The sequence below is a fragment of the Buteo buteo genome, chromosome Z, assembly GCF_964188355.1.
Source record: "Buteo buteo chromosome Z, bButBut1.hap1.1, whole genome shotgun sequence".
NCBI classification, from domain to species: Eukaryota; Metazoa; Chordata; class Aves; order Accipitriformes; family Accipitridae; genus Buteo; species Buteo buteo.
Window position 1 is genome coordinate 11465889 of NC_134204.1, and position 13560 is coordinate 11479448.

The 13560-nt window shown below is 41.2% G+C and overlaps 1 protein-coding gene across 4 annotated transcripts in view; it reads left to right on the plus strand.

The window, feature by feature from the left end:
• UNC13B (unc-13 homolog B) overlaps nucleotides 1-13560 on the plus strand; it is a 221518-nt gene that overhangs the window by 125087 nt on the left and 82871 nt on the right. For all 4 annotated transcript variants that reach the window (XM_075019433.1, XM_075019434.1, XM_075019436.1 and 1 more), the window contains 4 exons: nucleotides 4548-4594; nucleotides 9806-9884; nucleotides 11612-11686; nucleotides 12190-12409. In XM_075019433.1, coding sequence (XP_074875534.1) covers nucleotides 4548-4594; nucleotides 9806-9884; nucleotides 11612-11686; nucleotides 12190-12409 — 421 coding nt within the window. The remainder of the gene's footprint in view (nucleotides 1-4547; nucleotides 4595-9805; nucleotides 9885-11611; nucleotides 11687-12189; nucleotides 12410-13560) is intronic.

Below are 13560 nucleotides of genomic sequence, written 5' to 3' on the forward strand. Positions count from 1 at the left end.
CATGTGTGTTGACTTGTTTAATCCAGGGTATTAAATTTATGCTACTCTGTTACTCGCATTATTTTGCTAACTGGTTCTTGGTTGATAAGAAACTTTAATTACTTGGAGAAGAACCTTTCAGCAACTGATTGCAGCATGCTTTACTGTGAGCGAATATACTACATTACTAGGGGTGACAAGCACTTTCCCAGCTGAAGGTATTTGCTGGACAGCAGATGTAAAACTGTTATCCATCAGCATCAGAAATAAAAAAAAAAATTGAATAGAGATGTGGTGGGCTGTTTTGCTTACATGTTTGCTTCTCCATCTTTGCAGTGCTGCTTTATGTGCTTACTGGAGATTTAAAAAAAAATAAATTTCAGATTCAGGCTGGTCTGGCTGCTTTCAAGGAGAGGTCAAGTGACAGACCTGTACAGAGAAGTGAAGCATAAGCCAGCAAAACACTTTGTGACATGCAGCATGCAGATGTCTAGGTGTTAAACATGTCTACTTTCCCTTTGCCCTCCTATTTGTTTTGGGAAGGACAATGCCAAAAACTCTTACAGTTGTTCCAGTGTTCTTCGCATCTGCCTGTTGTTTTGTGTGCTTGCCCAGGCTCTAAGTGAGCCAGGCTTGTTGTCATGGGCTGTACTCAAGCAGATCCATAGCTGGTGACAAGACCCAGAGCAGCTACTGGAGCCCTCCTGTGCCCTGGTGCGAGTGCTGCCTTCAGAGGGTGGGAAACTCCCCAGCTGCAGCAAATCCATCTAAACAGCACTGCCATTTGCCTTCTTTAAAGGAAGAGGAATATATGAAGTGTTCCTACCCACAACAGTGGTGTGAACTATGGATTATGTTGTTTAACTGGCACTCCCGGAGGTGTCTGGACACTGTTAATCCTCATGCTAACACTTGTAGGTAATGCAGATTCTGGTTCTTTGACTACATATGTCAGTGCAACAAGGGACTGCAGAGAACTTCTTGGTGACTGCCAGCCCTCTGCCACTGTATGATATTGTGGCATTACCTCATATATAAACTACCCAATTTCCTTCTTTAAAACTTGTTAGGTTTGGTGTCTGCTTCTCCTTTTGAAGGGCTACTATAGAACTGTCATCATTAGACACCTTTGAATTTTCATCCTCTGTTTATCTTTAGCCACAGTTTTTCTTCCATGAGGTATGTTCTCCTGTCTATTGAATAAGCACAGAAAAAGGTTCTCTTTGCTAGAGTAAGCAAGCTGTCCTATTCTGCACCTACAGTATTCTGTTTACATCCTCATACTACTTTTGCCACTTTCTTTTGTGAATTCTTTTTACTTTGATATAGAATAAAAAGATTGTATCTGCCTTTCTGAAGGAGTCTTGCCAGCACAGTACAGAAGTATTTATGCTTTTAGTTCTGTGGAGACTTTTCACTGGCGATACTCTATGGATGATGTTCTCTTCTTACATGGCTGTGTCATAGTGGCTCATGGCCAGTGTGATGACTAGAACTCAAGTACATTGTCACATGCTTTTCTCCACTGAGGAATGACTTGTATGCAATCAAATTCATAGCAGGATTTGGGGCTCTGACCTTGCCATTTGTACCATGTTTAATCCTCCATTGTTGCAATCTTCACTGCCATCAGTTCTTTCCATTGGGCACCTGAGTTCTGTATCAATAGTTCTCCTGTGTTTGTCATTGGCAGATTTTATCAGCAGATCCTACTTACTCCCACTAGCTTCCTTATTGCGTTGTCCATGACTGGCTCAGTTACAGTTACTTGTTTACCCACGTTAAAGCTCCCTACTCCTTCCCAGCTTATCCGGCCTCATTGATGTCATGTGGCATTGCATCAAAATTGCATTGCATCTTTGCTGAAATGAAATTCAGTTGATAATTCATTTTATGGTCTAAAGAAAAATGGTTGCTTTGTCAAACAAAATATGTTTTCAAAAATGGTGTGCCCTGTATTGTATTTTTTTCCTGTTTTCCAATTGGCTCCATGTTAATTCTCTCCTTCATGTTTGCTCTGAAGCCTTTCAAGCTGTTGAAGCCAATAATAATCCTACACTAGTCTAGATCACATTTCCCTCCTTCCCCCACACACCTTACCTGTGGGTACTGCATTGGCTTTCCTACAGTCTCAAGGATTCAGCCCTCATTTGATGGATGTCAGGTGCTGGTTCTCTCAGCATTTTCTCAGGGAGGTTGCTGTCTGGAGCAAATTACCTCTTTGCTTTGCTTTCAGCAGGTGATAACTCCTGTTTCCACACAGCCATCACCTGTCTTGTCCCTGCATCAATATTGTCACTTACTGAAAGCTTTTTCTTTTGTTTTGTGCTATTGTACCCAGAGGGTTTTTAATCTTGACCCTACAGAAGCTCTTTCCCTTCTCTTTTCTTTTTATTTCCATGTCTAAAAGGCTTGGCAAAAGTACTTATAATAAATGAGCAAAAGTCCAGTTTATCTGGACTCTCAGCAGTTTTTACTTGGCATGTCTTAAAATCTGGGATATGATGGAGATTTGTTTCCTGATGATGCTTTCTGCCCATCCCTGCATCCACACTCCTGGCTGTTCTGTCTTGAGTAGTGATTGCCTGTAGGAAGTGGCTATTGGTCAGTTAGGTAACAGTTTTCCCTCAATCTTCTTCCCCTAAACAGAGTTCTTGATGCTCCCGTGGTCTTCAAGCTGCAGTATTGCCCATGCTATTCGTGGTCTGTTAATGTCTCAAATATTTGTTGTTTATATTCAGAGTTTCTCAGATAAACAGGTTGAAAACCCTGTTACACTAATTCCTTTTGCCTGTAAATGTTGCCATGTTTGTGTTTGTCATTGTCTGTCATTCAGTACAGCTGAACTGACCGGTGTCAAGCTCAGTCCAGTATAAAACGTTGTTCCGTTTTAGGATTGCTTTCTAGCCACAGTTCTTCCAAGTGTTCACAGGCAAAGGTAGAGATGTCCCTTGTGTGCTCTGAAGGATCTGGTTGCATTTGCTTCATGAAATCTTCTCTCTTGACCAGCAGTTGATTCAGATCCCTCCAGAGGAAATGCAGGTTTCAGGCTGAGGGATTTTGGAAGCACAGCTTGGCGTGGAGATGCATAGAGTACGATCCATCCTGCAGGAGCCTGGAGCCTGGTCTGCTGCTCCGGCTGTGGGGGAAACGTACACCTGTGCTGGACCGTGGGTCTGGGCTCCTGCCTGCTCTGCAGGCCTGTGCAATCATGTAGAAAAGCTGGAGTGTCCATTCAGTTATGGATAATGTCATGTTGTTCATGCCTGTTTAAAAATAAAATAATAAAAATTATGTAGTCTTCAGATCTGCCTAGCCCTGGAGTTGTAGGACTAACAAATAAAAAGTTTGGACTTTTGCTGCTGTACAAGTTGAGACCTGAAATAGAAACTTGTTTTCCTTGGTTATTTCTGTTCTCCTTGGAAGACCTTGTCTGTCACCTATGAACAATCTGATGTTGCACAGCTCACCCAAAGCACAGGACAAAAAAAAAAAGAACCTTTCTTTGGGGCTGGTCTCTTTTATCTTGCATAAAACTGGAGTTATTTCCTGACAGATACTCCTTTACTTTCTTATGATTCTCAGGTTGTGAGTCCCATGGCTGGAAATACTTTGTTTTCCACTGTGTGCAAGTTGCAGCCTCTTTATACTCTTGGCAGACATAATTATCTGAGGTTGGAGTGTTAGCTGTTAGCAGTGTGTCTTACTTAGTCCTGTTTGAAACCAGCTTTTCTTTCAGGGAGTGCAGGAGAATGTATGAAGCTGGAACAAAGAGGTTTCCAGTTATAGGTAAACCATCTTCCCCTACATTGCAAGTGTTTAAGCACTTCTCAGCTCTAATCAGTCCACTGAAGATCTTCAAAGAAACAAAACATTGCTCTATAAATACACTCCTAATATGAACATAAGGACATGGTTTGAATTCATTAATATGAATCTTCTTATTTGCTGTCTGTGGTGTTTTCCATCATACTGTGAGATCTCAGTTCACCTGCAGTCATCTTGCAGATGATGGCCCTTCTTTGACACTGGTTGGAAATTAAATACTTGCATATGAATGAGTGGAGGTGCACTGGGAGCTCTCTGCTAAGGGGGCTAAAGAGTCTTTGCATTTGAGCATGAACTAAGCTTACAGGTTTTTGTACAAAGTTTCCTGTTGACCAGTCATTTGTGCATTTCATACAGGTGATTTTAATTTATGACATCTTCATTATGACCATGTTCACGTAAGTGGTGACTTGTAGTAACAGGAGCTCTCCAAATAACTCATGTTTTTGTTGGCTTGGAAAAAAAAAATCAAGTTGGTCTTCGAGACTGCCTTTTGAAAGAGGAGGCGCACTGAACAGGCTCTTTAGGTTCCAGTCCTAGGTGTTCAATGAAATCACATAGCCTGTCTGTGTCTGTATGACTTGTCCTGACATGTTGGTCACTGGAGGTGCTTGAATGAGTTTCTGTATGCATTTACCTGCATGCAGTGTGGTCTGTTATCATTTCCTCAGAATATAATCTGCATACTTTTTCTGGTGTTTTTGGAAACTAATCTCATATTGTTCTTTTCCCCATTTAAGGGTCAAGATGAGGCTGATCCGTCAAAACCACCATGGCTCAAAGGAGGGTAAGTGGTATTTTGAGACCTTGTTTCCCTGTGTTTATAATTGCAGTGTACTTCAAGGTCTGCAGTTCAACCTAAGTAAAAACAACACTTCTGATGTTTTTAATGGCTGTTTTTCAGGAATAATCAAGTGGTCATGCCTCACTTAGGGCCAGGCTGCTTCTATATTTCAGAGTCTCCTCTTAAACAGCTGGAGGTGGGCTGAGCAGCTCTTCAAGAGATCTGTGGTTAAGAACAAGGTTATAGTTGCAATGTATAATCTGTAACACGATGGTGGCCAGTGCTTATGGCAGCAGTATTAAATAATCCTTACTGAGCACCACAGAGTGGTCTGGATGAAATCCTTTTTCCTGAATCAGTCACTGATGGTACCAGTGAAGGGAGAGAGTGGCTCAGAAAGATTGCTGTGTCTTGCTCTTAGAAGAAAAAAGTAGCTTTGGAGAAGTCGTCTGTCTTTGCAATGTTTTCTGTGGTCATTGTAGTAGTCAAAACTGCAGTAACTCTGGAAATCATTGCAGTTTGTCATGTTTAAAGCGGTGTTCAGCATGCCTCTTTTACACAGGTGAGAGTGAGAGGCCATGCGTTCTCTCCACAACACACTACTCACAGCAAACGAAGCAGCCAAATTCTGATTGTGTGTAATTTCAGCATGACACCCTGCATAATAGGTGCCAGCATGGTAGCTTCCCTAGAATCCTCTCTGGAAAAAAAAAGGCAATGACACATTTTACAAGCTGCTGGGTTACATGCCTTGTACACCATTAGGGCAATACGGTTTGGTGGTGGTGCACTCATTAGGAGCTGACGTAGCAGCAGATTTGCCCTGAAATCTCAGCAAGAGGTTGGCTTGCTACACACGTAAGTTAATTCTCATACTGCTGAAGGAAGCTTTCCTAATAAAATGCAAAGTTAAATCGGAGGCTTCATTATTCGGCTTTCTGCTTTTGGCATCATTGTTCTGTGATGTTGGTATTCTTGCAAAGCATCCTCCACACCTGTGGATGCCTGGAGCTGCCTAGCAACCCCGTGCTCTCCTAAGGAGCCTGGGACTTCACTGAGCAGGCTGCTGGAGAACGGGCAATTAGCAGGAGCAGAAGACAGTGATTTATTTTAACTATAAACAGCACCTTCTCCTGCTTTAACAAGGAGACAATGTATTGATTTTACTGGTTCACGCACATGAAATGATTTCTCAGCCTGGAAGAAGAGTACACCTACAGTCCTGAAATACTCTAAAAATGTGTTTTGTCAATTCAAGGCAATGTTTGCTCTAGTCTGTAATTTCTTCCCTTTCTATGTGAGATACAACAAAACAGTCTGGCTAATGTAGTTTTGACAAAAGTTTGGCTTATTCGCTGTATCCCCACATGCAAGGGATTTCCAGAAGAGGTGGCTGTGGGTGGTGAACCTTTAATTCCACCATTAGCCGTGTTGTGGCTTATTAGCCACAAAGTGTATTAAACCATTTATATGTTTGGAGTTCTTCCTTCGGTGTCCTTTGAAAGAAGTAATCATCTTCTGTCATTGGAAACCATCTTTGCTTGCTTAAATTTTCAAGATTTAATGGAAGCATCTGTGTGATAAAACTTGTATTAAAAGATGAATACATGCTTCAAGCTACTTGCATTTTTAGCATAATGGAACAGTAGCTCCCGGTCTGGGGAGCTCTGGCTTTGGAGAGATAGCTTCAAAAAAAAGTACAGTTGGTATTATGGATCAGTCTCTGGGTGTAATATATCTATATATTTTATTTATTAGTGCAAATCATCTTCTCATACAGAAATGCTATTCACTCGTCAATGCAGCACTCCATAATAATGCTATAAAAGTTACATGCATTGCAGAGGAGAGTTACCCTATTACAAAGCTACAGTGTGCATATTTGAGGCACTGTAAGTACTTCTGTCTGTGCAAACTTTGTCATTTTGTTAAGCAAAGTAGAGATTGTGCTTGAATAAAGAGACTGAGGTAGCTCAAAGAACAAGCTGAATAATTTTGAAAATTAAGAATTGTTGCTGAATGTTTTTCAATTTTTTTTTTTAATATTAACAAGCTAAAAGCAGCTCATCTGAGTGTGTAACTATCTAGGTATCAGGATACCTCTCTTCAGTGGCAAATATAAGCACCTTTCAAATATGATTGTTCTCTGACAGTCTGGCTTACAACTGGTTCTATCATAAACCTCAGTCTATCATAAATATTTTGCAACAAACCAGGTTGTAACTAGACATGTTTCTCAAGCACAATAACTTGTTTAGGCTCATCCTGAATTTATAAAACATGCAATTTTAATGTTTTTCTTTCCAGGGAAGTGTCAGAGTATCACAGTTTCCTTCCAATTGAATTAGAAAAAATAAAAGTATTATTGGAAATCATGTAGAAAAGAAGTGTAAACTCCCAGCTGTACAGTTGCCTTTTAGCAGGATCATTGACTCTGGATTTTTACTTGTGACCATTTTGTTGCATCTTTTCAGCTTACAGACTCTTCCTTTCTATTTTGCATATGCTTTCATAATTCAAGTGATTTGACACAAGTCTTTGACCCAAAACTTACCAATAAGCTGTATTGTGACTTAAATAATGCTGAAACTCTTGGCATCATCTGGGTAGTCTTTTATGACACCTGTTTTACCCCAAAACAGCATTGCTAGTATCAGAAAGGGTTTGTAACATTAGGGCAGCAGACAAAATTCAATGTTTGATCCCAGTAAGACTGTTCTTAGTTCTGACAATATAAACAGTGTATGCAGATATTTCTTATTTCTTGAGGTGGGTCAGATTTTTCTATAATAAGCCAGAAAGGATTATTGCACTGTAATAATTGCACTTGGGCAAAAAGTTTTTCTGGAATTCTCTATTGGAAATTAGGGTAGCCTTTAGTAAAAACACCATGTAGCCTCACTGTAGGGATTTCCGGTGTTGGAAAACTGTTCTCATTCTTGTCCAAAGATTCCAAGAGTTTTAATTAACTGCTGTAAATCTCCACCTTTCTCATGTCCGAGTTTGTCTTCCATTCCCAGCTGTGAGGTCTAGTTGTTGCAGCTGACTGTGGGTGGTTTGTGTTCATTGTGTAGGAGCACAGAGAGCCGTCCTCAGTGCTGCGGTGCAAATGTGACTCATGCTGCATGCAGAGCCATCACGGTTCGCGCAGTTATACGTGACTGCTCACCTTCCCACCAGGCTTGTTCAGCCAGCAGCAGCTGTCAACTCAGCCATGGCTCGGACATGTCACCCTCCTACACCCCATCAAAAAAGTCAATTTTACCATTAGAGTGCTATGGCATGTTTTTGTGTATAGTAGACTGTTTCCCTCTTTGATGCAGCCTTGTTAGTACAAGGCCATGACATCCTTGTCCATCCTAGAGCATGGTCTGCTATAATGTAGGTTTGGTCACCCCAGGTGTTTTTTTGACTTTTGGCTGTATTCAAAGAGGGGTTGAGTAGGTCCTGCCTGCTGAGAGGTGCAGGTTGCCTCTTGTCATTTACCAGCCTCCAAATTTTCATGGCATGTGCAAATTTGTAGTAGCAATTTGGTTTCCTAAATTGCTTTAAAGGGTGACTCATGTGTGTCTTTTATTGCAGTAAGAACAGTTTGTCCCATACTCCTCTTTCCTGTAGTTGTGGTGTCCTAAAGCATTTCAGCTGGGTGCAGTGTACCAAATCAGCAAAATACGCAGGTTAAAAATGCCAGTGGGTTTATCATGCAACAGCAAAAAGGTGTAAGCCAGCATGGTATGGGGTGAAGACAAATGGCTGAGGATAGAGAGGCAAAAGGTTCCTTTACAGTCTCTGTAGCCAAGAAAAAGGTCTCTGGAATCATATTCTTAGTGTTAGCAAGGCATGAGAGCAATGTGGAGTTGGGGAACTTGAGTGAGACACTGAGAAGGTCTGTCAGCTTTGCTTGGTGGACTGGGTGTTCATTGCAGGGAGGGAGTCACACTGCAGGTCTGTTCTGCAGTTCAGGATGAATATGATAGGCACAATAGCAGAGAAATGTGTGCTCAGTTTCCAGCCTTAGCAAAAAGCATTATCTTAAGACCTTACAGATGAATGCACTTGATTTACTGGGGGCCTTTAAGCTGAATTAACAGACCTTCAAGCACAGGCTTGCATCCCTGTAGTATTACCAGTGAACGGCAGGATCCAGGTACAATTATCCAGGCTGGTCTCATTGGGAAGGAAGCAGGTTATAGTGTTTTATTTTGTCAGGCTCCTAGTGTTGCTAGGGTAATGGCTCTTTTGCTCCATCACCACTTCCACCAGTGAATGGCAGCTCTTGTGTGTAGAGGTCTGCATGGCTTGAAACGCTGAGCACCACGAATGGTCCCTTTTATAGAAATAAAAATAATCTCCCTTATCCTCAGATGTGAGGTTTTTCCCAATAATTATATGGACCTCAAGGGCCAGGATTAAGTATGTTCTAGCCTATAATCAGATGATGGGTAGCAGCATCCTGCCCCTTGTCTGATCTGCTTTGACATGCTCCCTTCCAACCACAGTCACCAGGCAGGAATGACTGGATTATTGCGTGTGAAGAAGATAAACACTTAATCATTTTTAGCATTAACTTTACACTTTCTTAAGTATAATCTTCTGGCTGATTTTACTTCCTCCAGTAAAGCATCTCCCTGCTCAACCCCCCAACCCTAACATAATTAAATGGAAAGAAAGGGGATGGAGAAAGACTGGAGACAGGATGTCTTCAAGTTTCCAAAGTCTTTCCTGCCATGGTGCTCAGTGCCAATAGCAGACTATAAACCGAGCTCTTCCTAAGGAGCAAAAGGTGCTTCTGAAAGTAGAGGCATGTGGCTTAATTACCACAGACCAAGCTGTGTGTGAGTTACTGCCACGAAGCTCTGGTTCTGCCATTGGGTAAGTATTTTTGCAAATTCTGTGCCCCACAGAAGCAGTGGGGATAAGGCTGCCTTCACCCACCACGCTGGCAGCAGTGACTCTGAAGCACTGGGTGCTCTGCAAGCACCTGCCCAACCTACTCTGAGTTAGCTCAGACCCCAGAACTGAGAATGGGAAAATGACCTTTTTTCAGTGTGTTAACTTTTGTTTAGTATTTTCATTTGCAGTGAACTGATTCTTCTTGAATATGATATTAGCAAGGAGACTGATGTTTTAAGGAAGTTTTTGGGTCATCTCTTTACTGTCTGTCACTGCTGGTGAGATTTTTAATTTTTTGTTTTTCCTCCCCTCAATTTCCAGGCCTGCAGGTGGTCTGTACGGCATCGATAGCATGCCCGATCTACGCAAAAAAAAGCCAATTCCACTTGTCAGTGATCTGGTAAGAGATTTGTTGTTCTTCTGCCACATGGCCATCAGTCCAAGTGGCTTTACTTTTTGACGTATGGTAACATTCATTGTCACTTCAAGAAGCTGAAGGTTTCCTGTTTTGTTAAGTTAATTCTTACACTAAAGGGTTAGGAGTTGTGCTTGGAAAAATTTCAGTGCGTGAGCACTACGGTTTTGTAGATGGTTTCATTCATTTGGCAGAATTAAGATATTTTTCATGGTCTTTTTCCTTTTTGTTCTACACAGAATATTTGATTATTTTTAGACCTGCCTTATTTTTAAATGTTTTCCTAAAAATCACATACTTCAGGGAAAGTTATAATGTCCATGTGAGGTTTGGCAACTTACCAGAAAGTTGGAATTTCAGAGAATAGATAAACGAGCATATGTGCTTGGATTTTTAAAGCAATTTGCAATATTGCCAGTAGGCTTCTGCACTGAGGAAGCATGAGAACCAGCGAGTAATGAGGACAAGTTTCATATGCTTGTGTGATACGGTGAAATGAGGCTTCTGCGGGACAAATGGTTTTCTGTTGGCTGTGTTCAGTACATGTAGCGATTTCATACTTGGGAGAAATGCTGTAACAGCTGAAAGACCAAAGTTTCCATATCCTGTAATTCATGTGAAAAGATGCATGCCATTCTCTCTGCCAGCTTATGCATGGGAAGCTTAATGTGTGTCTTACTAACTGCTTGTATCTTAAATCTTTCCAATAATGGCATTAACTTGTGTTAATTCCTTTGTATGCTTTCATCCTCTCTCTCCACAGGCCATGGTAAGTGCAGCTAAAGACTATCCACAAAGTCTTCACTAGAAACTAAAAATTATTTTACCTTATTTTCCCTCCACTTTTTTGCTTTATATCTTGAACCTGCAGTATTGCAGTGCATGCATATCCAGCACTCTGTCCTGCTCAGTCACTGATGGAATGAACTTTTTCAGTCTGTCTTCAAACAGCATAGAGCGTAAATTGAGGTTTCTGATAGGGTTTGATGATTTCAAAGCAGATTTGCTATCTTTAATTTCCTTCTCTGCCTTCAGCCAGCCAGAGTGGCTTGCTGAAGAAATCCTTTGTATGCCAGTATGAGATGCTGCAAAGACACTGCCCTGTGCTGCCTAAGGCTGCAGAGTTTAATGTTGGCATGATGCAAAAGAGGCAGTCTGGGGGGAAAATGTGGTTCATTGTGTTTAGTGATGGCCAATGAATGTGATACACCAGCACGTTCAAACCTGTGCTCCCAACCTACTCTGTTCTTTTTTTATCCTGTTTATTTGCAACCCCTTCCCTGTCACATTTGGGAGTGTGGCGTGTGTTGTAGAACTGATTAAATAATCTCCTTTTGGATATGAATGAAGTTAGATATAGAAGAGTGAGTATCATGTAGTGACCTTATGCAATGGCAGAGTTACCATTGCTACCAGAACATAGAAGTGGAGATGTGAACCCAGGTTTCATTGACAGTTCTTACCAGAGAAACAGATAGAAATTTACCAGACTGATACTGGTTATGGGCAGATGGAAATAAGTTGGAGACCTTTTAGAGTACGCATTTGACTCTTCTGAGATGTGAGCTATCATTTAAGAAACCAACTTGAATGTAATAGACAGTTGATTTGTTGTCTGGCGTGACAGAGTCCCTTTGGTCACATCTCTGGGCATGTAGTGCCAGTGCATTTCTGAATATTGGTAGTGAATAACAAACTTTTTTCCTTCTTAGTCACTGGTTCAGTCCCGGAAAGCCGGAATTACCTCAGCAATGGCCACTAGAACATCTCTCAAAGATGAAGAGCTGGTAAGTGGGAGGGTTGCTTGGCTCCTGTTAACTTTTAGTAAGCAAATTAAGGGAATTTGGCTCTCTGGGATGCAGAGCCAGCTTCAGAGATGTCTAAAAATATAAATGCAAAGCTTCTTGTATAATTTGTTTAAAGAAACCAAACATGTAAAAAATAACATTTAATGTGTCAATATGATCCTGAAAAATGTAATCTTACCATTTCCTTCTGTGCTATCTACCATGGGGGACAGTGTGTGAAACTTGCTTTATGCAAGATAGTCCTCATCCACAAACCTTAATTCTTTTCTTCCATCTCCTCCACTTTTTTAAACGCCTGAGAAACATTTTTGGAAGGGTGTCCTCTGCTGCTGCTTGTAAAAGTTTGATAAATTTGGCTACCACAAATGTGTAGATTTATTGCACTGCTCATGCCTTTTCCCTTAAAACTCGTGTGTTTACCAGCAAAAATAGGTTCAGTCACCTTCCCTGGATGTTGGTTTATGCGTGCTCTTGCCTTTCAGAAATCTCATGTCTATAAGAAGACCTTGCAAGCCTTAATTTACCCCATCTCTTGTACAACGCCGCACAACTTTGAAGTGTGGACAGCCACAACTCCAACCTACTGCTATGAATGTGAGGGGCTGCTGTGGGGTATTGCACGGCAGGGAATGCGCTGCGGTGAATGTGGAGTCAAGTGCCATGAGAAGTGCCAAGACTTGCTCAACGCTGACTGCTTACAGAGTAAGTTGTAGACAGTGGAGTGCGGCTGTCCCAAAAGTGTTACCAGAGCTTTTCTAAATGTAGAGGTGATACCTCAGTGATCAGTGAAGCTGCATTTATTAAAATGATTGCATATTTTCTGAAAAAGTACCACTGGGCTAAACCTACCCCCACTGCCCTGTGGACACAGACAGCTCCACTGACACAGAACTTCTTTGCAACATTGTGCTTGATGTGCTTTAAATGAAGGTTTAATTCTTGACTCTTTCACATCTATTTGTCTTTTTGTTTTAACCCATGTAACATGTTTAATCTCTCCGTGTCTGCTCAGGTGGTGTGTTTGCTAACATATCCTGCATGTAAGAGAGGCAGTGGGCTGGGTGAATAAAGTACTAGGCTGGATATTCTGACTTTTGTTCTGTCCCTCCTGCCCTGGTATCCCAGTCAGGTTGCTTGTTTCAACCATCAGCCTGTTACATTGTTTTAAGCTCTTCAGAGCAGCACTGGGTTCCTGCTTAGGGGATAGAGTCCATGGGCTTAGTTTGGATTCGCCATACCAAGTGCAAGTTGGCAAGGCATTTTGTCTTTTTAACAGTAGGGTCTCATGGCTGAATCACTTTAGAGATCTGGGGCTGAGTCAGCAGAGGTGTTGGGTCAGATAAGAAGGTGGTGTTTGAGTGTATGGGCAGTATTTCATCTTCCTACCAGCCTTTCTGTTTATTTTGTTGTTTTTTTTCTTCAGTGTTCAAAAACTAATTCCTCTCTTCAAAGAATAGCTCTTCAAAGAGCTGTGACTTGAAAGAATAAATGAGACCTTACACAAACAATGGAGAATTTTAAAAGGAATTTGATTAAAGAAAAAAAAAATAGAGAGAAAAAGTATTAATTTAAGCATCTGGCTGGATCTGGTTATTTTTATTTGCTTGTAAAACAGTTCATTAATTTGGTCTCAAATCTATGTTCCTGCTTGAGAGCAAAATATCTTAGTCTAAATGGAATAGAAATTTCTGCCATATGTGTTAAATCTTGAGTAGGAAGGTGGGGCTGTTTCTCTTCACTCTTGATTTTCTTGGCATTGCAGCTTGATGGACTAAGTCTAAAGAATCAGAAAAGTTTGTGAAGTATAAACAGATTTATTGCAAATCCGTGTCAGCGATTATAGGAATATAAAG